Below are 26769 nucleotides of genomic sequence, written 5' to 3'. Positions count from 1 at the left end.
TTCTCTGAGAAAATGAGGCTCTCTCACCTTGAACACTGTAAGATCGTAATTTTCTAAATATGTATCTTATTTATTTAATATCATTTATATAAGCCTAAGTAAACTGTATGTTAGAAGGACAAAATACGAAAATACAAAAAAATATAAATTTCAAAGTTTAATTACAATATTACACATAGCAATATAATATTCATTATTACAGCGATAAATCTTTTATCTGATAAAATCCACAAAACCCTTTAAAAAATATTGAAATGTTAAGCATAAAAAATAATACCTCGTTGTTTTTCCTATCGTTGGGGTTAATATCTGTATACCCAAATAAAATTTGTACAGTTCATTTCTATAGCCACCAGGTCTGCTATGGTAGAACCTTGATCGGGTCAACTTAAGCTCAGCAAAATGAGAAACAAGGTATCAATTTATTTAGCCTAATCATTTCAATCTCGTGGCATATCACAATACAATTCCTGAGGAATGTCGGAACAGACGGACAATAAATTCGTTGGAAGCACTGAATTCAAATTCACAACAAAAAAAATAGTTAAAAACGTTTGAGGACGGAGGTTTCTGTATAAACTATGCTACATCGCAATTCCACGGATTCAAACTATCCTATATCATCATTTTATCAGGATGTACTGGTATAAGTAAAGATACATATAAACTACTGCTAAAAGACTCACAAACTTTTAGAAATTAGATAAAAGCTAAGCCTTGTTTGACGTTTTAGAGCTGCATTTAATTTTGGTAAATTTCCCTCACTGTTCTGTCAACTCAATTCCTGGTGACACCTTTCTATGTGTAACAGTCCTTCATAGACCTAAATTATTAAAATCTATATATCTACAAAAATTCAGCTCAATACTTCACATAATATTTATGTGATTAGATATTGGTTGTAATTAATTTTCAAAGTATGATTTTATTAGTCAACTGAATCGGAACATATATACACTATCCCTATGAAAGATCAATTTCCATTAGAATATCAAGGGGCAATTCAATATCTTTGAGGTCACTGATAATTTTTGCAATATTTCCTTGCACTTCCTGGGTTTGTCCACTGAGAGTAATTTGAAAAGGTTGCACCGGGTGCAGGGGGAAATTTGACAGTATAAATAACAGCCACTCAAGACAATCCTCGGTGAAAGGTTTCCCAACAATCGCTAGCTCTTTGAGACAGAGACTTTGGCAACAGGACTGTAAAAACATGGCAAGGCCTCCACCTGAATGTACGCAACCCTCCAGCGTGACCGATTCAAGACAGGACGAACAAAGAATTCCACAACCGAGAAACAACAAGAACAAATCATCAATCGACTCACAACAAACTTCAAGATGTTTCAATGAAGGGGACAGTTCAACAAAATCAGATATCAAATCCATCAGACAACAGTCTACGCTATCGCACGAAAAACGCACGTTTTCTAAGCTTTCATTTTTCTGAAGACTTCTCAAAAGTTTTGTCGCAATTATCTCATGTTCATAATTTGTATATTCTCCCAACAAGGAACTATCGTACAGTTCAGTCTGTCTGAACTTTTCCGTTTGTTTTTTGCTGCTAACGAAACTATTCAGGTCTACAGCCACGGAAGTCAGCATTTTTGCTTCTAGAATATCAGTCAGGGCCAGTACACCTTCTCTGTGGTACGGAGTACCTGCCCTTTTGCCACCAATGTGCAACGAAGTGATTCCTGTGTGATTAACGATGCTAGTCTTGATCTCTGGAAGAACGTCTTTATGTAAGAAACAACCATTCAATTCAAGAGTTTCCAAAGTCCGATTATTTTGTAAGAAAACATTTACGCGTGATACAATGAGATTGAGCTTTTCGAACAGCTCAATATTCGAAGCCAAAGCAGGTTTATCCTCTAGATAAGGACTAAACGCAGTAAGGCCAATTTGTATGTTAAGCGACTTCAATTCATGTGGAACTGATAGGAAAAACCGGGAACTTACTTCCAGCATTTCTCGGCTCATTGCTCCAACGTCCATTTGAACGGACATGTCTTTGATCGAACAATTGCCACCTAATGATTTAAGAAATTTCTTCAAAAAGGAATTATCGATCAGATCGGAATTCTGAGCACGTACCGGTTGAAATTTTGTGAAATCGACAACAACTGAACGCAATCTATCTGCCTCACTAATAGCAGTACAAATGGCATTTGAACTTTCAACATCGTCGAAAGACAACTTAGTTAGGTCTAGATATGTCAGCTTCCCGGCATTTATAATATGTGCTACACCATCTAGAGATGGTGTAGTGTCGCCTTGATGGATAAGATCCATGTTCAATTTCATCATATCCGAAAAAGAGTCAGCTATCAAGCTCACAAACCCTTTGCATCTGATATTTTCGCAGATGCATGCAAATGCCAACCTCAAAAAAGACTGTTTTGTTGGCAGATCAGATGCATTTGAGTATTGCTTTACTAAAGACTCAATGAATAGGTTACAATCCCGACGCAACAAACCCGACACATAAACACACAATCTGCTGCACCGGTTATCATCGTTATGGCAAGACCAACACAAATCAAATAGCTTCGTCATTTCTTGCAAATCAGAACCCACACCTAATTGACCAGAATTGGCAGCGTGGTAATACTGAATGGCGACGAATTTGGCAGCCAGAAAATCCCTAAATGGAAGACACGGAAAGAAGTACATGTCCTGACAAATCACCTTTTCAATTAGACCGTAGTCGATAAACAAGTCTAGGACATCAGAATTTATGTCAAATGCAATCTTCAATTCATCTTTACTGAAGTGAAGTTTCCTATCTTTCAAACTACAAAGAGCGGCTTTACTAAGCACATATGCTACATCTTCATAGACGGGCAACAGATCGTTTGAGGTGTCATGGCTACTATTACCAGGAAAATCTTGTCCTAGAAGATGCAATAGAAAGGTGAATGCCTTATCAAAGAGTTCAGTCTGAGAAATAGGTATCTCAGTAAGATCGACTTCTCTACACAGGAATAGAGTACAGATTAAGGCAAGATGTAAAGGGGTTTTATAAAACCCTTTTGTTCTATAGTCCTGTGACAGAGCATTCTTGAATGAGACTGAATTTGCCTTTTCACCAATAAACAAATCGATGAATTCATTTATCTGCTCAGCAGAAAAAGATTGCGTAATTATCTGCCTATGGTAGCAGTCTCTTGACAGAATAACTTTCCCTAATGCCGATGCCAAAATAACTGCACTATCTGCAAATACTTGACCATTGACTAATGTATAAATTGGGTGATCAGAGCAGTTTTCATACAAGTCATCAATGTGGTCAACTATAAACAGACATTCTTCTGGATTATTCAACATCCAATCATACAATTTGTTGATATCTATACCCCAGGCTTCTTGTAATATCTGCTCAGACAGAACATTCTTGAGACTACTTTCTGTCTTCCAACGCGGAGCTTCTAACAGGAAGACTAGCTTTCTTTCAGAAATGGCAGGCAGTAAACCTAAGCCATAGTCATAAACTAATTTGTGCAGGAATGTAGTTTTACCACTACCATTTGTACCCTGTATAAGGATTCGTTCACCTGCCTTCAACTTAAAATCTATTATAGAGACTGATTCAGTCTTTCCGTTGATTCGCTCTGTTACTGGTACATCAAGGTAGATCTGACAGTCTGGTTTATTTGGCACTCTGAACCAAGGAAGTGGACATTCTTTAGCAAATCTACTGACATAGTGCACTTGTAGTCTTTCTTCAAATGATTCAATGAAATCCGGATCTAAACAAAAAATATTTTGTCAGTCATTTTATCATAAATTATTTTGCTCTTCTATCTTTCAACTAAAACTTTGACGAGTAAGGGAAGGCAGACTCACATTTCTTCAATTTAGCAAGTTTTTCCTCTTGATTTTCAGTAACAATCTCATTTGAAGCTTCCAATATCGTACTGATACTCGGATTAATTGTAAACTCGCTGTGGCAGTTTTGGTCACCGTTTTCTCGTATGATAACAATTTTCTCTTCACCCTCGGCGCTACTAGCTGATCTAGGTGTTGTTGAAAAAGTTGCTGACAAATCTAAAGATGGTACGGCATCTAGAATGTGATCAGTTGAGCTAGATGGTTTGGAAATTTCCTCTGTACATGGGTCCTGACCAAAATTTGCTGAAAATAATAACAGTACAAGCTATGTAAATTTTAATTAAACTACCAATTATCTACAATTTACACCCATGACAATGAACATCAGAAAAACAGAAACTATTCATCCTAACAGAACAATATAACATTAATCATATTTTCTGATTTGGGTGAAAATCCTTGTTTGTCATATTCAAGTTCATTGAAACAACGCTTTTGTAACGAAAAAATAAGAACATAAGTTTAAATTTACTTTTAAGTGGATCTGGCTCGACAATGACTTGTTTTGAATTAGAATCTGATCTTTCTTTAGGGATAACGTCGTCATCAACCATTTCCTGTTTTTGATTTATAACTGTTTGCATTTTAACAGTATCAGCTGTATCGGTTAGTTCTCCGGTATTGGCTTGCTCGACAATAGATCTGATATTTGAAGCGACAAGCGTATTTTCAGGCACGATATTCGAATCATCGACTTCGTCCATTCCAATCGGACTGCCTTCATATTCTTCCTCTTCCTCTTCTAGCGATATATCTAAAGGTTCATCTGCGTCTGTGATATCTTCACTGGCCAATACAGCCAAATATGCCGCTTTCAAAGCATCCTGATCGTGGTCATCATAGTCTTCAATTTCTTCTTCAAACATTGAAGAATCGGTTTCATCTATTACCGCCTTGTCAACATCTTGACGCTCACTGTCACATCTTTTTGCTGGTATCACTGTTTGTAGCAGGTTTTCTTCATCAGTATCTGCATCTTCATCATCAGATAACACAGGAGGCACATCTTTCTCTGGCTCTTCTATGTTGAAAGACATCTTGCATTCTTTAGCTGATAAATGAAATTCAATGATTTTGGTTATATATATATAATTTACACTGCGTGAGCAGACTTTTATCAATTCAAAACAATGATATGAGAAATGATATAAATGAACATCCTCTTAAAAATGAACAGAGGGCAAATCCCTGAAAGATGGCAATATGAACTCTGGGTCTGATCGATGATTAATTGTTGTTGAGTTGAGATTTTTTATGAGAGTCTGAGAGAGAATCTGAAAACAATTAGGGATCGACACTGGGGCCCAAAACCTTTTGCATCAGGCCCCTGTGGGTTGAACAAACTCTTTGGTTTCAAAATACATAAATATATACCATTATTTGAGCAACTTGGTTGGTTGTAGCCAATGAAATTAGACAGGTATAATTCTTAAATTCATTAGTGACAGGAACCCGGAAGTAAACAACGCCGTACGCGACGACCTTGAGTTGCGGAAATAATCGGTAAAGAGCTGACAGGGGTCACATGATTTCAAAATGGTGGACGCATTCAATTTAATTTCACAACGTCGGCAATCGCGAATGTGAAGATGAAACATAGAATATGGTAATTCAGTTGTTTTTTCCTGGATCGAAAAACCACATAACGATGACTTTTCTTGGGCGAACATATATAGGCAATGCAAAAAGGCAAACAAAGCCAAGTCATGAAATAAATGGCACTCATCACAAATCTTATAATACACAAAAGTTTTCTTCGTGTTGTAAGCCACTCATGAATTTGTTTGCTTTTTTTTTAATAATAATAATATATTTTCTTTTTTTTCACTTCCAGCATGGTTTCTGATTTCTTCTACCCAAATATGGGTGGTGTTGAGAGTCATATATATCAGATATCGCAATGTTTAATCGCTAGAGGCCACAAAGTCGTCATAGTCACTCACAGCTACGGAGATAGAAAGGGAGTTCGATATCTTACAAATGGTCTTAAGGTACTTTTTTTTTCAAATGGCACATGTGCAATCAGCATAAAGAATTATACTCATATCTCATACGTTTACATATTGAGCACTGGTAGGAGTTCTCCTCAGTAGTGGTAATTGAAATTGAAACTCTAGCCCAAGCTGATTGTTTATTTGAATCAGGTTTATTATCTCGCCGTTCAGACGTTCTACAACCAGTGCGCTTTACCGACGATTGTAACCAGTTTACCGATCATCAGAAGCATTTGTATACGAGAGCAAATCACAATAATCCACGGACATTCGGTATGTCGCGATCACATATTTACTGGTTCATTCTTTGCGCGTCAGCTTTCCTCAGATTTCTCCCTGATTTTCTCCACAAGGCATTCTCAACGATGGCGCATGAAGCGATGTTTCACGGCAAAACGATGGGTATTCGAACGGTGTTTACAGATCACTCGTTGTTCGGTTTCGCCGATGTCAGTTCGATTCTGACGAATAAATTTCTCAAAATATCTCTCTCCGGTTGCAATCATGTAATCTGTGTTTCTCATACCAGGTATGGAGTTCTTTTCACTTATTTTGTATCTGTTCCGTATTTATTTGAAAAAAGGAATGTTATCTTTTGTTTATTCAGTAAGGAAAATACTGCCCTACGCGCTGGTATGAACCCCGAAGATATATCCGTCATACCGAATGCTGTAGATGCAACCATGTTCACCCCTGACCCAACGAAAAGATCATCTCGAAATAGTAAGGCTAGTCCAGCGTTGCTGATTTTGTGAAAGAAAATAGTTAGCTTACAAAAATTCTATATACTGTCCTCGTATTGATATTTTTAGTTACTATTGTTATCATCAGTCGACTTGTGTACAGAAAAGGTACAGACTTATTAGCTGGAATTATTCCAGAAATCTGCTGCAGACATCGGAATGTGAATTTCATAATTGGTAAGAAAGCTTTGTCAACAGCTTCTTCAATATTCTTTTTAACTACTCTCATGTATAAGATTCAACTACTCTCATATATAAGACTCTGCCCAGTGGATTGTTAACAATGGTTAGTTATATTATTCACGGCCATTAATATCTACAAAATACATATCTCGTAGAGGTGAAGAATGATGTGTATTAAGCTCATCCTTGAAGATAACTTATTTTTCTCTTAGGTGGTGATGGGCCAAAACGAATCATCCTGGAAGAAGTTCGCGAAAATTTTGAACTTCACGATCGAGTTCAGCTGTTAGGATCAGTACCTCACACTAATGTTAGAAATGTAAGCCTATCTACAGAATATTATATCTTACCATATCCAGTTTCTCAAAACTGATAAAATTGACATCATCATTATCAATTCAAAAATGCCCACATTACTTCTTATAGGTTGACCATTGTATATTTAGACAGTACCAAATATACAGAATGATGTAGTTATGTATTTTTGACAATACTCATATTTTATAATTTTATAGTTACTTAAAATGTTTGATTCAACTTTTAGGTGCTTGTTCAAGGGGATATTTTCTTGAATACTAGTTTGACGGAGGCATTTTGCATTGCAATAGTTGAAGCTGCATCTTGTGGGTATGGAACATACATGCACAGTCTTTACAAGCACAGTCATTTCATGTATTTGCATTTTAACATGTTATGTTATTTATTTATTAAGGTTGCAAGTGATAAGCACTAGAGTTGGAGGTGTTCCAGAGGTTTTACCTCCTAAATTTATTAAGTTAGCTGAACCAAGCGTCAGTGGTATGTATCTGGTTAGCTTAAGCACTTTTATTGATCGAGATGAGCCCGTTAACCCTTTCAGTGCTGACTAATTAATACCCTATAGTGCTAGAGAAAATTTGAAAATTCTAAAAAATTCCACCCTAGTGTGTTGAACAATGGGAATACCACTATAGTGCGTCTACACCGCAGTGCGGTGTATCGTTAGTTACTAGTATTTCACTATGTTTGACACTTGCTGCCATTTTTCAATAGAGATAATTACAAATTACTAATTACATCAATACACCGCAGTGCGGTGTACTAGCAAAATCCATCACTGATTTATACACCGCACTGCGGTGTAGACGCACTGAAAGGGTTAACATGTATATCTTTAGTCCCCAATTTGAAATATACTGATAGAATTTACATTTTCGTGCGGATAAATTTTGAGCCAGTGGTTATAAGTTGTCTAATTGGATTTTATAAGAGAGAATTAATCACTTTGTTACTTGAAGTTTGGGACCTATAGCTCGACGCACTATTTTTACAGAGTTATTAGAAGCAATTGAAGATGCAATATCGGATCATCAGTTACAGCGAAGCATCAACCCATATGAAATGCACGAGGAGGTGCGAAAACTTTACACATGGCAAGATGTGGCCCGTAGAACTGAAATTGTTTATAATCGCGTAGCAAGTGAACCTAAACAAGAGCTACGTGAAAGATTACTGATGTGAGAATGCTTTTGTTACATCAATGAGTTTATCATTTTGAAGAAAATGTTATTATAATTATGGTTCATGTATTTTCAGAAATTTGCACGCTGGACCAGTAGTTGGTAAAGTATTTCTTCTAATTGCTGTGTTCAATTTGTTACTTTATTGGTTTCTAGAATGGCTGCTCCCTCGCAAGGTATGGACAGTAATATTTGCTATTTTCTCTATGCCTAATTTCGATCGGTTTAATCCGTAGGTGCGCACTGTCTTTCTCATTTTAGGGCATTGATTTAGCTGTTGACTTTCCCAATTCTGCATTCATAAAAGACAATAACCTCGGAACGAAGAACAAAACATCGGAATCTTTGAAAGAATCAGGTTTTGAACAAATACTTGCATGATATCCATGTAGAGGTTTATATTAATTTAAAGAAGAAAATATATATACGCAATTTATTTTGTATTATGAATCAGTATTGCATTTCTTTTTGGATAGATGAATTCCCAGTTAATCATTTCCCAGAGTAAGTTAGACATACGGAAAAGGCCCAGCTGTGTCTGATAGTTATTTGATAGACACAATTGCTTTCAGTTTTACATTTACTATATGAAAAATACCTTCCTTAAGTGGATAAACGTAGATTCACCCATGTGATACTGATAAGCCTTGTGTAAGCAGTAGCTGGATTCAGCTAGGTTCCTACAATGTGCTAAGACCGATTGATGCCATCAAAGGGGTTCATGTGGTGTCCATTGATTCAGATAATTTTCCTCAGATCCACACATCCAGAAAATTCATTAGTAGAATCAAGTTTATTATTACTTATTACATACATGATCACATAACAAGTGAACACAAAAAAATACATTGTCACGTTTCGCTATCCTGTGATAGATAGTCTGTATCTAGCATTATTCTTCCAAACGTCCCATTTCGAAAATCTTGTAGCACAACGTTAGCAGTTCGATTTAAATCCGGGCGTATTGTTAACCCTAGTTCTACAATATACAAACAAACATGTAATTATCAGAGTTTGCAAAGCTACTCTTGAAAATCACAAACCCTAACAATGTCTGCGGAGTTAAGGAAAAATTGGCTGAACACATGAAAAAAAATAATTCTGTAAACATGTATTTGTAACTTACGAGTAAGAGATCTAATTTTGATTGAGTAGTTTCTAGATTTTGCTATGTGTCCGAGTAATTCCATTATGTCATCAGTCGGAGATTCTAAACCATAATGTGACACATACCTGGAACCAAAAAAATCAATGGGTTACGAGCTAAAAGAAGATCGAAAAGTTTCGATACTTTGTCATCAAATGAATTCTTACTCAAATCGGTTGTGCTTGTTCAACCAGTAAAGCATATAATCGGCTATTATTTCAGGACCAACCAGGTGATCTTGTAATGTAGCTAAAATGGATATCATGTTTATATAAATTCAGCAAATTTTGAATGAATACAGCCCCCCCAACAACAACATCATATACGTACAACATAGAGCTAGTCTCATTCCTACTTCAACATTTCGTACATCTGGTGACAATATTCCTGGTGTATCGAGCAGATACATTCTAGGATACGCGCTAACCTACAAAAAAATTTAAACCAATTGCCATGATATCGACTAATCATTACCCAATATCTCTTAAATATGGAATGAAATAAATGAACATACGGTTATTTTTTCGAGAACACTTCGCGTAACACCAGCCACTCCCCCAACTCTTGTAGCTTTACCTGTGCAAAAATTATACTATGATATTCATGTTCATTTTATTAAAAATCTTATCGACTGACTTCGAGTGACGCACCTTTTTTAAGATGCATTCGTCTCATCGAATTGATGAATGATGATTTACCAACATTTGGCACTCCGATTACGAGTAGATTATAATCCTGACTCTAAAATAGAATTGATAAAGATTTTGACGTGTCATTTGAACAACCTTCTGTGAACAACTTTCAGGACCCAGCTTCAATATGTTTCACAACATTTCAATTTGGTTTCTGTTTCAGTTCGTCATAGGCCTAATGGAAAAAAATCCATTGTAATAAATCTGGAACAATAAATCATACAGCCCATGAATGTTACCGTAATCAGCTTACCTCTTGACGATGATATCTTGGACTGTTCTTTATTAGTTCCATAACCTTCGGTATCAGCTTCAGGATGAAGAATAATAAGAATAAAAAAGTTGATATCTTTTTCATTTGATGAAAAAATTCTGAAGATTTCAGATGAACGAACCTTATATTTTATAGTATTATCAAAATCTCTTTTAGAGTTCGCAAAGAGGATATTTCCGACGCCATATTCTTTGAGCTTCGCGACAATTTCAGATTTGCGAGTCATATCTGCTAAATCAACTTTATTCAGCAACAACAAATGTGGTCGGATCATAAGATGACTCTCAAATTTAGGATTACGTCCTGTAAATGGTATCTGAGATAACACAGCAATCAAGGATAAAGATACATTTATTAAATCTGTCCAAGTTTTAGTTCGGCTAAATAAATGATACATTGTTTTCCTACCCAGCTGGGTCATTTTGTAAATCACAATATAATTTGTAATCAGTTGATAGCTGCCGAGTCTTTTATAGTTAGCTTGATCATGATTTTTTAAAAAGTTATGTACACGGTAGATAGGCAGCAATTTTTTTAGCCAATTATGTTTACAAAGGATACCCTGGCATCTTGCACTTCAATAATGCAATCGACATGCTTCAATTTTGACTGCATTTGTTTCATCCCTGCAAAAAAGATAATAAAAGGAACAAATTCAATATTTCCTCAAACATGATAAGGCAAGAAATAGGCCTATATTCATTTATTCATGCATTTTTACCTTTATTCATATGCCCTGGAAACCACTGAGTTACATCTTTAGTAGCAAATGTGAATGCATCACGGAATGTTTGAATGACACGACCACCAGTTCTTCCCACAGACATAGCTGTTAGTTCATTTGAAATAGATAAAATATAATGCATAACACAGGCGGCACCATCATCAACAGTTAATAGAATAGTTAATAGAACAGGTCCAGGCTCAGCAGAACCATGAGAACTGTGTTACTGTTGTATGTGAAGCACTTTACGATGTATTTTTCTAACGGATTTCAAGAAAACCAAATTCTGCTCCATTTAAAATACCGTATTGATTAATTTATCGGCATCCTGATTCCAGGCTTACCTGTGATATATTTAGGTGATTAATTGTGGTATCAAAAATATTACATTGTTTTGGATTGTTTTATCGGTCTACGTCCTTGAGGCTCATTCAATTCAATTCAATGACACTCAGTTGCCCAAAGGAGAATCGTGGCGCTACTGTACGGTACATGGTGAAACGGCGGGCCATTCCGGATCGGCCGGTACGCGAGGTGATTTTGAAGTTGGGACCAACTACGACAAAATCACTCCTCCAAAGACTAGTTATATGACCAAGAACTGGTGCAAATAGCCATCCACCGAGCCGGGTGAAAAAATCCCTGATTTTCCATATCCTGTCAGGGCATGAGCATTTCTGGCCCGGGCGAGTTCCAAATGGATCCGCGTGCCTGTTTGGCCCGACGAAAATGTCGGACAGGCCCGGAGCCTAACTTTCGCACGGGTCAACGTAATTGCCACTTTTTCCGCACTTGATTTCCGCATTCAGTTCGCATTGTTCAGTTAGTATCGAGTGAGTCAGTGCTTTACACTTCAGAATGTGCTGGGCCAAAATTAACTCGCGGACCTCAATTTGGCCAGGCCAAGTCACTGTCTAATCGCGACTTAAGGCATGCAGTTAGTAAGTTCACATAATTTTCTCCTCTGAAATCGTGCTTGTAAGAAAATTAAGATCATATGATTTCTTAAATTCTTGTATTTTCCGTGAAATAAACTAACAAGTCATGGCTAGTACCACAAGGTGGGCACACCGAATTGTTGAGGTTGTTATTGCAATAATGAGGTAATATAATGCCATCGATTATCTGATCTTGAATCAGAATCCTGCAGATCGGACCGCGGTTGAATGGCGAACTTCTGTGCGGCGTTATTAATATAAAGAGCACTCTGTCAAACTGATTTTTAACAACCTAAATAGATGAACTTACTACGTTTATATTTTTATCCGATCGTAATGTAACTGGAAACTAAAAGATTTTTGATTGCTAAGTATCAGTGATTGAAACCGTGGTAGGTACCGTCTCTGATGCAACATGTGAAACAATATTTACCATTTTCCATCTGCTTTACGCGTAAACCTATGCCCTCTAAACAGCAGTTTGATTGTAAACTGTATACAAACTTTACATCCTTTAAATGGTCCAACATCGATCCCGACAATCATACCGTCTACTCATCTGAGGAAAACATCTGCGCTCAGATCGATTTAACGATACCTGGACGATTAAATTGTGGTTGTAGCGAGTGTGTTTAACACACACCGAGTATGTGAAATTGAGAGTAAAAACGTTACCGTCAGCATATCCTTAAAAACGATCCAGCACCCATCTCTCCGTGCACCATGCACGCTCCATTAAGGCGTTAATCATACTCAGCAAGAAAGAATTACTTGATATTGGCAATTAGAACTATATCAAATAGACAGGAACGCTTTCAAAGCAACAAATAACTTTATTTAATTTATTTATTTTACTTTATTTAAAATTTATATTATAATTTATTCAAACAAAACGTTAAATGACTCAGATATACAAGGAATGTGTAAGTAAGTTATTGCTGCATCGAAAACCCTTGCATTATGTTTCGGCGACGCACTGGTATTTGGTACCAAGATAACACTCTTATCCAGAATATGTACTTATCCTCAAAATCTGATTCGAGCAAATGCGATCTGTCATATTTTTCACGAATCGCATTACGGTATAAGGCGGAATGTATGACGACTTCGTCATTATATTTTCATCCGACATAACCTTACTTTGCCACGATTCGTACAAAACGCCGCTCCATTTGGCGATATATTCCATATGCCAATTCCTGAAACTTCCGTAGCTCATCGGATACAGCTCAATCAAACCGCCGCCCCAAGGTTGGAACATGCTGAAGGCCAAAGCAGCCCCATGCATTCCGATTAGTATATCAGTAGTTGCAATGACTGATATCTGTTCGTGTATCGGAAGCGCATCCAGCTGAACCCCATTCACCACGAAATTTGGATGCAGCCTCCTGGCAGTCGATATAAGCTCTTCTTCGTTAGATATCTTACGACCAATTATCTTTTCAGGATTCCTTGGATGGTTCAGATAATCGCGCCGCCAAACGAATGTCATTTGCAAAGTCCTATTTGCACGGCATTTATCGGCAAGTGCGGCGTGTTTCGCGCCGAATTTCGACAAAACGAACTCGCGAAATCTATCGATGAGCGGAATATGTTGTTGCGATTGTTTCAATAGTGGAGATTTGCTGCGATCGAACATCCAGATTAAAGTTTCAAATTTAGCGATCGGTTTCAAGTCTTTCACCCGTAAAACGGAGCGGAATATAGTTGTCCATAACGGATCTAACGGACCGCTCGGGTGACCGTCGAGAAGGAGTATAACAGCATTACCAGGATCGAATTCTAAAAATTTCAAAACGATAAACACGTTATAGATATCGATAAGTGTCCAATAGACGTTAGCATATTCATTCCTTTCCACGATGACCGTGGCACCTGCTACGTAATTCACGTAGTTCGTCTCGTCCGCTGTCCTTCTTTTAATCGGCAATACGCTGCGTCGCCAGTTGTTCTTCACTCGAAACTGATTGCAAGTCATTCTAAAGAAACCCGGGGAAAGTGTATAATGCTCGTCGCGTTCGTTACGGTTTAGAACACTAGTCGGATCCTCGCCGCCAGGACTTCCAACCGCTAAACGTGTTTCTATCTCGGCGCCCTTTGACACTAAAATCATCTCGTTGTAAACATCGACTGACTTGTTACAATACGGTATTTTGCCATCATCGAGCTTTTGAAAGAATGGCGCCTTTGGTTTTAGCGGTTTTGGGATCGTAAAAGTAACGGTAGTTGTTGCGAGTGCGATATCCCGCATGTAAATGAATTCGCTTGGCCCGGTATACAATCGAAGCGTTATGAAAAGTACACCCCAAAATCCCATCACAATCAAAAGAAATTGCCTCAGTTGACGCTTTCTTATCACCATCTTGAATCCAATCGTCAACTATTCTGAAATACGTAAGAATCAAAATTATCAATACCTATATACAAAGACACTTTAATAAAGGCAGATAGACAAGGACGTGCGAGGAAAGTGAACGAAAAAAGAAATAAGTAATTACATCGGAGATTTTAATTGGAAAGTTTGGCAGAAGCGGTGGACTGATAGCCATCGTAATCGTAATCGTAATCGTAATCGTAATCGTCGTAATCGTAATCGTAGTATAGCAAAAAATTGTTGTCATCTTTAGAAAAAAGATTCTATGCGTTTTTGTGCCACAGCGAAATTTGGGTTAGAACAGATATCCTGTGATGATGGTCGAAGATTTTATGCCGCTCTCAGGTGAAATAAAGTAACATATTTCTGACCCCGGTGATTCCTTCATCGTCATAACGTTGTTTTTTTGTCATCTCTCGAATTCTGATAATTTAACAAATTGTTTGAGCAAACGCAATATATCCACCAACCAAGGAATAAACGTAACGTATATTGACAACCGGCGATCCAGCAACTGCAGACAGCTGCCCGGTACGCCGTTTTAGAAATTGGTTAGCGGTCAAAGTTAACTAAATTCACGGCAGGAAACTGTGAGAAAGTATAATCTCTTGCTTGGATTTTAAAATGGCAGTACCATTTAATTAGCAGCATAGGGTTTTTCATAACGTTTGTAGTATCCATTCACTACGGCAATTCTCGATCCCGTGGAATGAATGGGGAAAATAGATCTATAGTAGAAGACTTACAAATGAGAATCGAACAATACTTTACAAAAAAAAACTTCGAAACAAAAAACTCAAAACGTCGGTAGTGCCTTCATTTGAAGTATGGGAGAGAGTTCGACTAACAGGCACGAGTCAGGTGCTCGAGACCGCTTTAACTAGACAAATTGAGATACAACGGCGGCGGATACGTTCCAGAATTTGATGAATGGTTGCGTAAAGAATAAAAACAAACGAAATACCGCGCATTTTCTAAATGTTATTCAAAGGTTTTTGACATGCAGACTGCAAACAAAAGTCCGCATATACACATATACAATTTGTTAAATATCGTATCAATCACCCATGGCATCATATACCCCCCTTATTCCTTTTAGAAATATGTTTTTCGACGAGTAGGGCCGATAACAAGAAGTGTTGTACAAACATGCCAGAGGTTGTTTTCATACGTTAACAGTTTTTCGTTGTATAAGTGATCCTGTTTTTCTGCCATTAAGAACGGGCGAGCTGCCTTCATTTATGAACTGATTTGGTTATTTTGGTTACGCTGAAAAATATTTACAGAAGGCATTCCGCCGTGGAGTTGCTTACCGAAACTACCCAGAACATCGGTGTCGAATAGAATGATATTTGACCAAAAAAATAACGTCAACAAAAAAACTAAGGGAAATATGCAGTTTGTGATGAACTATGGCGTAAAACAGAAACGGGAAAGAAGTTACGGAATAAAAAATTCTACGTTATGTATACATTGTATTTAATTCTATAGACTTCGGTACCAGTATATGCCGTAGATGTCTTGGGAAAAAGGAAATCTCCAAGTATGTAGGCCTACTTCGATTGAAACAAAAAATTCTGTAATTTCGACCGTCGATCACACAACTTTATCTGTACTTTGATTTTCGATTTCAAAATCAAACCCCCCTATTTAGCTCCTGGCAGGTATGGTAAGTAAGGGACACTGAATCAAACAAATCAAACAAAATGTACCAATCAAATGAATAAATCTATCAACAGGGGTACTTGAAAATTTCCACGTGAAGGGTATGTCCCTATTTCGCTACTTATTAATCCAGAATTTAGTGGACAATCGAATACGTAAGCATTTGTGCATTATCGAATGGATCAACGGCTGTTGACAATCAAGTATGGATCAACGGCTGTTGACAACAGTAATTTAAAAATCCTTTCTAATTACTGACAATCAACATCGAACATCGTCGATCGAGGTATATTCTGTTTATCCACATCTGTTGAAGAGAAAATAGCCAATGCAAATGGCGATTAAAGTGAGCCCAAATCACACGAGGCGAAAGACAATGAAAGCGCTAACATTTATTTCCATGGCTTGTGATGAAATTCTGGTTTTGAAATTCCACAGCAATTAATTATTTTTCGGAATTTATCACCCAATTGAGGATGTGCAGTTATCATTGGGTTGAGTTAAAATTTCCAAATATAGCCAAAATCTGAATGTAATCATTAACCAAGATGATGTTTAGGCGTGATATTTCAGAGTGAGAAGAGAGCTCTGGGAGAGATATGAGGGAGATGTAGAGCAGTCGCGACCATCTATTTGGTAGAAAAAAAGATGTATGAAATTGCGGACTTAGTGATCGTTAGTGATTATTGGTCGTTGGTAGTCAGATATTATGGATTCTAATCGAATACACTCTACTCGATAAGACCACAGTGTTAACCTTTATCAGGACTCTAAAATTTGTTTTAGAATCAATGGACTCACAGAGAATTTGATCGAGTCGAATGGATGTACGTGTTGAACGCTGTGAACTCGATTACCGATCGAGTTATTAATATGATATTTCCGTGTAATACGCAAAAAATTAGATTAGAATCTTCTCGGTGATTCAGTACCCGAGAGATAAAACAACGATTCATCAGAATCTCACATTCGATTATGAATCGATGCACCATGTGGAGTCCCATCTGTGTTTTGTTAGTTTTATCCAATTAGTCCAATCATGGACGTAAAAACTAGATTATACGTATGTCCATTGTCGAATCGACAATGAAATATTTTTGAGTTAGTATCGAACGCATCTTGTTTTACCGAAATAATTCCATCGTGATATCTCCTCCGGGAATCACCGAGTTCCAAATACGTTTCCGTACAACGCATCTTTCTCAATCTGATGTAGAAATCCGAGAGATTGTAAATATCATTGCATTCGTTATTATTAGTCCATCAACCATTATTTCATCAACAATCATTTTTAGTCCTGCTTTCTATACTTGAATATGTTAGTGTGTGAATGTTATCGTGTTACCTCAGGCACTGGATTCTTTCACTTGATATCGATACATTTCATCCTTGTTTTTATATTCATGTATTTATATTATGTTATAAATTGTTTCAATTTCTTTGAAAAATAAAGATTATCATTATTATCATAACCAATAGCGTGGTATTGCACGAAGCTCACAAGGTCTCCAAAAAGTGAAATAGTTTATGCAATATATATACATACCGGTAAACGGCCCTCTATTTGCAGATATATACATATTTGGTGATCTGGATTGATGTAAATTTCTACTTGAATTCCTATTAGAAATGTTCTTTTCTAAAAAATCAATATTGTTGATTGATTGAACAGTCTTCAGATATGAACGATATCCGAGATTGACGACTATTGTTTGTGGACCCGAAAGTCTTTCATAAACCATCGGGAAAAGTCGATGAACTCAAGTATCGGATTTGTAGCTAGAAATGTAATAAGGAAATTCATGATGAAAGCTACACGTTCAGGTTTTTGTGCACCTTATTTGATGACAATGTAAACGTTCGAGAAAGTGGCGGATCGCAAAATAAGCATACGCCGTAAAATGATACGACAACCATATTTAAAGAAATTAATAAATATGATGATGATAAAATTGATCCAAACGCCAGGGTTCTAGTCGCTACTTCTCTTCATGTCGCAAAAGCCATCATACGACCAAGTATGCTCCAGTTCGGTGGCTGGGAAATTTACGTAAATTTGAATTTGAGTCAAAGGCTTTATATTATATCATACAGAATTTGACTTACCTGTCAAGCGATCTTTACGAAACACACGACGCGACAAGAAGCGCACGTATTAACCATCCGAGAAACTCCAACTGTACTTCTGTGCCAGCTGCTGAGAGCCTCCACGCGTTAACTAATCAGCGATGATCATCCGGGGAAATGAATGGTTGTCAGAACTATCTCGAAAAAATTGGTACAATTATGTTACCATCAGTTTACTCCAAATCAACACGTCGGAATATTTTGTATGTATACTGGGACTCAAAGACCTCGTTTTGTATAGACATTCTGACGGAAATTTTTCTTCTCTGATTTCGATAATTTACTTCAATATAAAGTACTTTAAAGTACCAGGATAATCATTCTGAGCCTTAAATGAATATATAATTCAAGCTTACGTGCTACGTACGGGAATAATGATATTTCAGATATATATACTGATGTCGCACCCGGTGACAACGCGAGTGTCGTTAACATCAGTACTTACGCGCATTTCACATTAAATATTTCTATTCTAATTCTACATTATGTCATGTATACCAAAGATGCATTATATATATACTTGTATGATAGTTGTCTATAAATTGCCACTATCATCAATTTCATACATTTATCGCCTATATATATATATATAATTCGGACTGCTTTGAAATATGAAATAGATATTGTTTACTTCTTAGAACGGACCTCTCAAACGATGTAGCCTGCGCAGTCGTGCAGTTATGACAGAATTTACGATCGAGCATCAGATGTTTTTTTTTTTGTGGTTGAAAACTAGCGGTTTCATCAATTCCAGATGGCAATTAGATATAAAGGTAGTGTGAGCAGACGATATATTAAATAACATCGTCAGTTGCAACCAGGGAAAGAACATCATGATTAAAGAAAGTGTAATAATAGGAGTGAGCGAAGTCCCTTTGATACTTCCAATTCCCTTCAATTCCCAAATGCACGTACTCTATATCATGAGTGAACGGAAAAGATTCCAAGTGCTTTCAATGAAGAGATGCGTGAGTTAAAAACGAGGACTAACTTGTAGGTTTTCATTTTTTGGGAGATTGTATTGTTTTTTTTGTGCGTCTAACTTGTGCATCCTATCATTGGCGCGTAAGAGCTCCCAACGGAATGTATATAAAAAGTGACAATGAACATGTGTACGGGAACTTTTTAGCATGTTTATTAACAAACAACAATAAACTACAGTTAAATTTGCCAGAGAGTATATTATCTTTTCGCGTTGATGTAGACACTTAGTTTGTTCATTCAGAATTCAGTGGCGAACGAAGACGTTCTTGAAGCGTTTCTTGCAAGTCGGCTATCTGCACAATGTTTCAACTAGTTAGCTGGTGAAACTTCTTATGAAAACAGCTGATAAAACCTGTCAATGTTTCATGCTTCCACTCTCGTTGGTGGGTCTGCGGTAATTGCTGACAGAAAATCATATTACGAATATCGCGTAACTCTCATCATAAATAAATATTATCTAGTAGGAAACACGTGCCTCAAAGTATCGTCGGACAGACGATGACTGTGAACGTTACGAAAATTAACCAGAAGTTAGTTGAATGAAATAAACGCAGTCGGTCTTACAAGTGCCTCAGATTGCATCGGGGAAAACGGTAAAAAGGCATGATTTCACCAAGTTTTTAATTTCAATGAATTCTGTCCTTTCAACACAATTGCAAGAAAGGCAAATGTTGTGCAACGAGGTTTTAATCAACGGTAAACGAAAATGAAGAGAAATCGAAAACACACACAAATCTTAAGTTATCTAAAAAAATATTTTATTATTTTCTAAACAATTAAAACGTAGGTCCATACTTTATTCTACAAAAATAGAAATTCTTTTTTTATAAATAACGTGGCTGAGTCAAAAATCATAACATCTAAAATGATGATATATTATGTATGGAGGGCAAATAAGATTAAATACATGCATTTTACAAATGTACAATGGAAACGTAGGAACCCTATAAAACTGGAAACCTATAATGATATCATTCTAGAGGTTCTATGATTTATAGTTAATATTCGAAGCATCTGACACATTATCATCATCATCATCATCATCATCATCAAATTCGATATATTGTTTAAGTCAAACATGTTCATGTACGAAGTTATAATGCTATCATACATCTATTCGTGCTACTGTTGTTTAGATATGTATCTTCCTTAACGCATTGCGTAACATGCTTCATGTATAGCTGGCACACTAATCAGCCAAAAAGTCAAACCATATTGTTTCTTTTTTCATCAATTCGAGCCTTGAGAATTTCGTGAATGGAGGTTAACACAAACTTTTTCAACCGTTTTTCATTCAATCAAAAATTAGGCTTTTTTACTTGCAACTCTTGCATCTTCACTTCAAGCTTCAATGGGGCTCTCGAGACACACATTATCAATGACTAGAACTGCGCTACATTGCTTCGTTAGTATTTTCAGAGTTCAAAAGCAATTGATTAAAAACACTATTCTAACTTAAATACACCTGTAATAATTTTGGCTAATCCATTAATAAATTTTTTTAATAAACAATTTTTCAGTAAGAATGACAAACTTCAAGATATTTCGCATTTCATACTACATGTATTTTATATCATATAAAAGAATTTTGCATTTCAACATTCGTAATAAGAATGTTATCTAAATCTATACGATTCATTGCAAAATATTCTTGATTTTTGTATTTATCAACTGAAAATATGTTACGGTGAGTTACTTAGTAAAAGATATTTTTCACAAGGTAATCTCAAGTTGAACAAATAAGATATTTCAAATATGTAAATGTCCCAATATGTTCCCAGGACAACAACACAAGAGAATTCGCAAATTACACATCTTCCAACAAACGCAGTTAAAGTCAGAAAAATTGTTTTCTAGAATTGTTGATCTGCATTCCTGTTATCAGTGAGTTCCCTTTGTTTCCTTTGGTGGTATATATCCAATATTGCTTTGGGCATTTTAGCGCGTCCGATTTCACGTTCATCTTCACCGAGAGTATCCATCTCTCCCGGTTGCAGCGTGCGACCAAATACTTGTCTCTGTAAATGAAGAACATTGAAATATTAAATGTACTTGATCACCGTTCTAGTCGTCCTAGACATATATCTAAATCCTGAGTTTTGAGACAGGCTTATTAATTTTCAGGACCTTGAATTTCACACAACATCAAGCGGGCAAACAGCCTACTTAACTCAAAAATAAGATATAAAATCAGTTTGATTGTGTTGAGTAAGAGACAGTTTAAAAATAATTTCATACAAAAAGAAAGAAAGGTCAATATTCTGCAGAACTCTTTGAAAAAAGAGCAAGTGAGGTACATGGAGAAATTGAAATGAAGCATTCGACGCAAGTAAGAAAATCTCCTAAGAAGGCCCTTCCATAAAAGACAGATGGCTCAGAGCTCCATCACAAATTGAGTATGATGATACTTTAACTGTAGTATTTGTGATGAAGTTGATTTAATGGTGTTATCAGGAAAGGCAGCCACCTTTTAAGGAAGGGCTTATATTTATGAACATGAACAAAATTTCAAACAAGCTGCTATAAGCAATGGCAAAAAATTACAAAACGAAATATAGTGAAAATTAATTGATCTCATTACCACCGAACCTCCAGATATTTTCAACTTTTGTTTATTGTTTAGACATAGGGACATATTGCTGTGAAATGAAAAACATGCAAGTTAATTAATATTTAGTATTGTTATATACATAAACAAATCCGGCGGTCAGTGATTAAACTGCAGTACATATCAAAATTTGATACCAAATGCTTTGTTAAATGTTGAGTGAATTTTCAAACTCTAAACTCACCTCAGCTTCTTTGTAATCACTTTGTAATTTACGTTGTTGACTTCGTGTTTCCTCATCTAATGCCCTCATCTCATTATCATCACCATTATTAACTAAAGATATGATACGAAAAATTCTTGTATGTAGATCCATGATATTAGTACCAACAGGAAAAAGTGCTTTCTACTCCAGAAAAGTGAAATGTCCCATTGATTAGCGATGTGAATTTAGTTTCGAATCCCTTACTTTGTCTAGCACTATATCCAGCCCTGTGAAAGAAGTCAATAACAGCATGTCCTGTGCCTTCTTCTTGCGGCGTATCTGGGTAATGTCGCGGTTCAATCCGAGACGTGGAACCTTGACTGAGATGAGTGGCTTCCGATGGAGGTGGAGGAGGAACGTAATGACTGTATTGATGCAAAAAACAATATTATGACAACATTTATTGATGCCGTGCAGTAGTTTGAGTCCACTTGTATTATGCAATACAATGTATAATTAAGATTTCTCAAAATCAATGGATATTTCTAAATAATTTTGATAGTTTACCTATCAGTTGAGAGTATACTGGCTTCCGATTGTTTATATGATATATCTCTGGGTGACCGCATCGTTTCAAGTTCAGCCTTCTCTTTCTGAAAAAAATAATTGAGAAAACATATACCGGGTATTCCAACACAGACAAACATAAGAAATATAAGAATTCAATTCCAGTAAATTAGATTATAGATACTGTCGCGTAAACTTTTACAGGATTTCAAATACATGCCGACTAAAGGTCTACGGTAAGATGGATGCATATATTAAGCCATAATGATTTAATAAATTCCGAATTTGTACCTCCTGTAATTGTCGTTGCATTTCTAACATCTGTTTGCGCAGATTCTCCATTTCATCTGCTGCTTTTTGTTGTTCTTCGACGCGGCGTTTTCTTTCCTCTTCCACGAGATCGATCAAGTACATTTTCTCTTCTTCGTGTTTGCGTTTTTCCTCTGCCTCTTGTGCGTCCTTGATTCTTTTCTTTTCCAACTCCTCTCTTTCTCTAGAAACCGACAGAATTAACAATCAAACAGCTGGATGTTTATGCGAATTCTAGACAGTGTTCAATAGCTATTTCACTGTAAATCTTTAAAGAACATCAATGAGGTACCTTTTCACTCTTTGCCTTTCTTCTTCTCTCTTTTTTTCTTCTTCTTTCACACGTTCTATCTCTCTAAAATCGAGAATTCAATTAGCCATAGAAACTTTTCCAAAAATTATTCCATGCAATGAACACTAGAGCTATATTAACCCACCTGATTCTTTCTTCCTCCCGTTGCTGTCGTAGTGATTTGCGATCTTCGGGACGAATTCTTGGTGGAATCACTTCTTTAGACCAATGTTCCCAACTTGGAGGGCGAGCTATCAATAAATCATTCAGCATAATCAGTTAAACAGGATCTTAAATCCTGGGATTAATTGGACTTTTAAGATTTTTAAAAGTTCTATCACATGCATTTTTGTATACCTTGAGTAGGATCTATAACTGGCAGTGCAGCTTTAGTGTCCTTTGTAAGTACATCATATAAATCTTTATAGAAATGACGATTCATCTAGAAGATGACAATAGATACAAGACTAAGAAGCAATTGGGACTAGAAAATTTGGATTAGATCTGCGCCTCAGTGAAATCGGATTTCTAAAAACTTTACCAAAACATATCTAAGTAATACAAACCAAATATTGAAAATGCTCTTTTTTCAAAGCCATGCCATCATGTTTTAGAATATCATGCATGAATGGGAGCTGAAAAATAACGCGGTTGAGATAGAAATTCAAAATGCAAAGACATTAATCTGACCTGATGCATCTGATCTGATATGAGATGAGAGCACATAAAGATGGACTTACAGAAGACGCTTCTTTGAGTTTATCACTGAGCAACATGAGAAATACAGCAGTCAGAGCGGGTAACAATTCATCGTGATATCCGGGACTGTCTAAACCAATCATATACTGATCCCACACATACAATATTGTATCAATATTCAAATAACCTGTAATGATTCCTGCAATTAATTCATAGCCAATACTAGTTACAAAGCATATAGTTAGGAGAGATGCCGATAAGATTTTTACCAATAAACAAAGATCGTATGCAGGGACGGACTAAATGAAGTATGATATCCGATAATACGTGTTGTGCCTCCTTTTCTCCATGGAAACTATCAGTATCTGCAGATAAAATGAATGAATGAATAAATACAATAATAAGGGAGTGCAAAATGTTCTCAGTGATACATATACATATATACATATATAACAAACCTCCTGCATTATTCTGTTCATTAGTAGGTTCTGTAGGTTCAGTAGGTTGGTTCTTATCGTTTTTCTTGCCTTTTTTACCACCACCTTTTTCTTTGACATCAGTTTTTTTAGACTCAGTTGTTTTCTCGTCGGCTTTTCCTTCAGTTTCATTCTTTTCATCACCATTTTTTTTTTCTGGTTTTTCGGCTGTTTTCGCATCAATTGCATTTTCAGGGGGTGGATCTGTTGGCGTGTATGGAGTTTCAGGAATCGACGGTCCAGCTGGAGTGGGAGGCAAAGTTACATCATCTTCATCTTCACTCTCTGGTGGTGTCGGAGACGGAATTGGCATTTCCGAAATTGCCTTTGCGAGTTCAGGATCATATTCCGTTAGATATTGAGCAGTTTTCTTTGAAAAACTATATGTATCGTCACTGTTAGGCTAAAATCATGATTACAATTAATCATGATGGATGGTTTTGAATAAGGAATAAAGAACCATTTGAAAAAAAATGTTTACCTCATCACCAGTATCAACCATACATTTCGGTCTTGAGAACAGAAAACTCAGATACTCTTCAACTAATAGCGCCACAACTCGGCTAGAGGCTGGATCTCTCCTATAACATTAGTGAAAGAAGTGAAATATTGCTATGAGAAAACAGTATTACACATGTACGTTGTACTTGGAAGGTATGAAAATGTGTTCAAACCTTGGAATCTTATCTGCGGATACATGAAGAAATGGAGCTGTCAAAAGGTATTCAGTTGCAGATAAATGCATATCGGTATTCTTCAATGCATGATGATAGGACAAAACAGCTTTCATGGCATAAAATGCACCTAGTTCATTGAAGAAAATTCATTAATGCAGGCTTAATGAAAATTCATTAATTCATTCAAGTTGTTTTTACCAATTGAGCCTTTGATGAGATCGAAACTTTTCTCTGCGTTCAAAAAGACTTCACATTGTTGAGAGATATCGAAATCTTGCCGTGAGATAGCAGCTCTTGGATTATTCGCCAATAAATCGACATACTGTTTTCTGACTAAAATTTGGAAAAAAAAGATTTTCAAATTATCAAATTAGAAAGAAATAACCATAAGAGCGTCCAGTTTTACAAGGGAGCTGCGAAGCAGGTCTTCAATCTTTATGGCATGTTGCGATTAATTGTGGAAATGAATTATTATCATTGAAACTGAAAGTTGTATTTTCTAGTTAGCTTCATGAAAATGAACTTATTTTACTCATTAACCCTTTCAGTGCTTATTTATCAATAACTGAAAGTGCCGGTACTGTTTCTGTGTACTATAAAGTCAATCACCGATTTATAGACTGCACTGCAGTGTAGATGCACTGAAAGGACTATAGAAACTGTGGTCTTATTTGAACTCTTGTTTCATTAGAACTGGTCATACCTTTTGGGTTATCTAGGAACAGTTTCCAAGCCAATTCTCTCAATCTTCCTGGTAGAGCTTGGTTCAAGCAAACATGCAGTTTGTACTTGAATTCAGGCCACTTTCGCAAAATGCTCACAGCTCCTTCTTTTGCGCTATCAACAATCAGATCAGATTTTGTATTTATGGGAAACTCTTCTAGTAACTGCCTTGCAACTTCTCCATTCAGCTGTTGATCCAATGTCGAGGAGATCTTACCGTATAGCATATTGAAAGCGGAGCCTGCAAATGCAATTTAGCTTTTATCAATTTTCTGATCGTTGACTAACTAATTACGATGTTAGATGTACACAAGACAATAAAACATGAGAATAACGATTGTAGAAATACACTTCATTCTGACTATGAGAAATCTAGATTACCTCCATGAAGAGCTTTAGCAGCCCTTTCCATGAAAAGCTCTTTCTCCGATTCTGACAGATCAGTAAATTGATGAACATGGCTTTCTGTTAGCTGCTGCTGTATTGTGTCATGCAATTCACCAACGAAAGCGTTCCAATCCTAAATAGCCATAGTACACATTGAAATCATTAGTTTTGGCCCGTACTGTAGACAACCCGGAAGCGAAAGGTTAACATAACTTCATAAGAGTTACCTTTCATTTTCCGAGTTAAGAATGATCGCTTAACTTTTGAATTTACCTTCGATGCTATCACATTGTCTTTACTATTCAGCAGCCACGTTGGAGCACAGTACGTGCCCGAAAGAATCGATTTTTCAGCCATAATTCAACAAAATATCATCGATTTTGCACGAAGTTGTTTACGTCCGCCATGTTGGATACCTCAGGAATATACCATACCGGTAGTTTGTGTGAGTAGCTTCTCCAGGTTTTGTGCAATATAGTTTGTGCGATATCGCAATAAAACGTGAAAAACGCCAAAAGAAACTATTTTTTTCTTAAACCGTACTAAATATCGTTTCTAAAGTTGCCCATTTTTTATCAGATTTTTTCCATTCAGCGAGGGAGTAACCGAGTCGGCGAGTTAGCTGTCAATGTATTTGTGGTACGCGCT

The 26769-nt window shown here is 36.5% G+C and overlaps 5 protein-coding genes across 6 annotated transcripts; 1 reads left to right on the top strand and 4 right to left on the bottom strand.

Moving 5' to 3' along the window:
• Positions 1-98: 98 nt before the first annotated feature.
• On the bottom strand, positions 99-5341 carry LOC141899459 (uncharacterized). The gene is made up of 4 exons (XM_074785799.1): positions 5269-5341; positions 4367-4945; positions 3850-4137; positions 99-3752 (listed from the first exon to the last, which is right to left on the bottom strand). The coding sequence occupies exons 2-4, from the start codon at positions 4929-4931 to the stop codon at positions 964-966; spliced, it is 3642 nt and encodes a 1213-aa protein (XP_074641900.1). The 5' UTR covers positions 4932-4945; positions 5269-5341; the 3' UTR covers positions 99-963.
• A 75-nt stretch (positions 5342-5416) lies between these two features.
• On the top strand, positions 5417-8738 carry LOC141899338 (phosphatidylinositol N-acetylglucosaminyltransferase subunit A-like). The gene is made up of 12 exons (XM_074785588.1): positions 5417-5500; positions 5729-5885; positions 6039-6161; positions 6242-6417; positions 6496-6611; positions 6701-6808; positions 7027-7133; positions 7359-7441; positions 7527-7612; positions 8127-8310; positions 8390-8489; positions 8575-8738. Exons 1-12 carry the CDS (start codon positions 5484-5486, stop codon positions 8692-8694), a joined length of 1377 nt encoding a protein of 458 aa, XP_074641689.1. The 5' UTR covers positions 5417-5483; the 3' UTR covers positions 8695-8738.
• A 312-nt stretch (positions 8739-9050) lies between these two features.
• LOC141900079 (mitochondrial ribosome-associated GTPase 1-like) lies at positions 9051-11574 on the bottom strand. Its single transcript, XM_074786807.1, has 11 exons — positions 11495-11574; positions 11148-11255; positions 10988-11052; positions 10548-10742; positions 10406-10462; positions 10111-10201; positions 9975-10036; positions 9791-9887; positions 9628-9709; positions 9440-9546; positions 9051-9292 (listed from the first exon to the last, which is right to left on the bottom strand). Exons 2-11 carry the CDS (start codon positions 11251-11253, stop codon positions 9165-9167), a joined length of 990 nt encoding a protein of 329 aa, XP_074642908.1. The 5' UTR covers positions 11254-11255; positions 11495-11574; the 3' UTR covers positions 9051-9164.
• A 1517-nt stretch (positions 11575-13091) lies between these two features.
• LOC141899046 (uncharacterized) lies at positions 13092-14450 on the bottom strand. Its single transcript, XM_074785198.1, has one exon. The coding sequence runs from the start codon at positions 14448-14450 to the stop codon at positions 13092-13094; it is 1359 nt and encodes a 452-aa protein (XP_074641299.1).
• Positions 14451-20033: 5583 nt separating this feature from the next.
• LOC141898601 (uncharacterized) lies at positions 20034-26534 on the bottom strand. 2 transcript variants are annotated; one of them, XM_074784591.1, is made up of 18 exons: positions 26395-26534; positions 26116-26254; positions 25715-25975; positions 25210-25344; positions 25009-25138; positions 24816-24915; positions 24317-24737; positions 24128-24223; positions 23900-24057; positions 23726-23794; positions 23517-23601; positions 23305-23410; positions 23160-23222; positions 22850-23051; positions 22559-22644; positions 22256-22416; positions 22031-22122; positions 20034-21256 (listed from the first exon to the last, which is right to left on the bottom strand). In XM_074784591.1, exons 1-18 carry the CDS (start codon positions 26476-26478, stop codon positions 21092-21094), a joined length of 2553 nt encoding a protein of 850 aa, XP_074640692.1. In that variant the 5' UTR covers positions 26479-26534; the 3' UTR covers positions 20034-21091. The 2 variants fall into 2 exon arrangements, with proteins under 2 accessions (XP_074640692.1, XP_074640694.1); XM_074784593.1 differs by having other exon boundaries at positions 23900-24045.
• Between the last annotated feature and the right edge of the window lie 235 nt (positions 26535-26769).

Source organism: Tubulanus polymorphus, chromosome 2 (genome assembly GCF_964204645.1).
Source record: "Tubulanus polymorphus chromosome 2, tnTubPoly1.2, whole genome shotgun sequence".
NCBI classification, from domain to species: Eukaryota; Metazoa; Nemertea; class Palaeonemertea; order Tubulaniformes; family Tubulanidae; genus Tubulanus; species Tubulanus polymorphus.
Note: the sequence above shows the minus strand (reverse complement) of the source record. Positions and strands in the feature narration are given on the sequence as shown.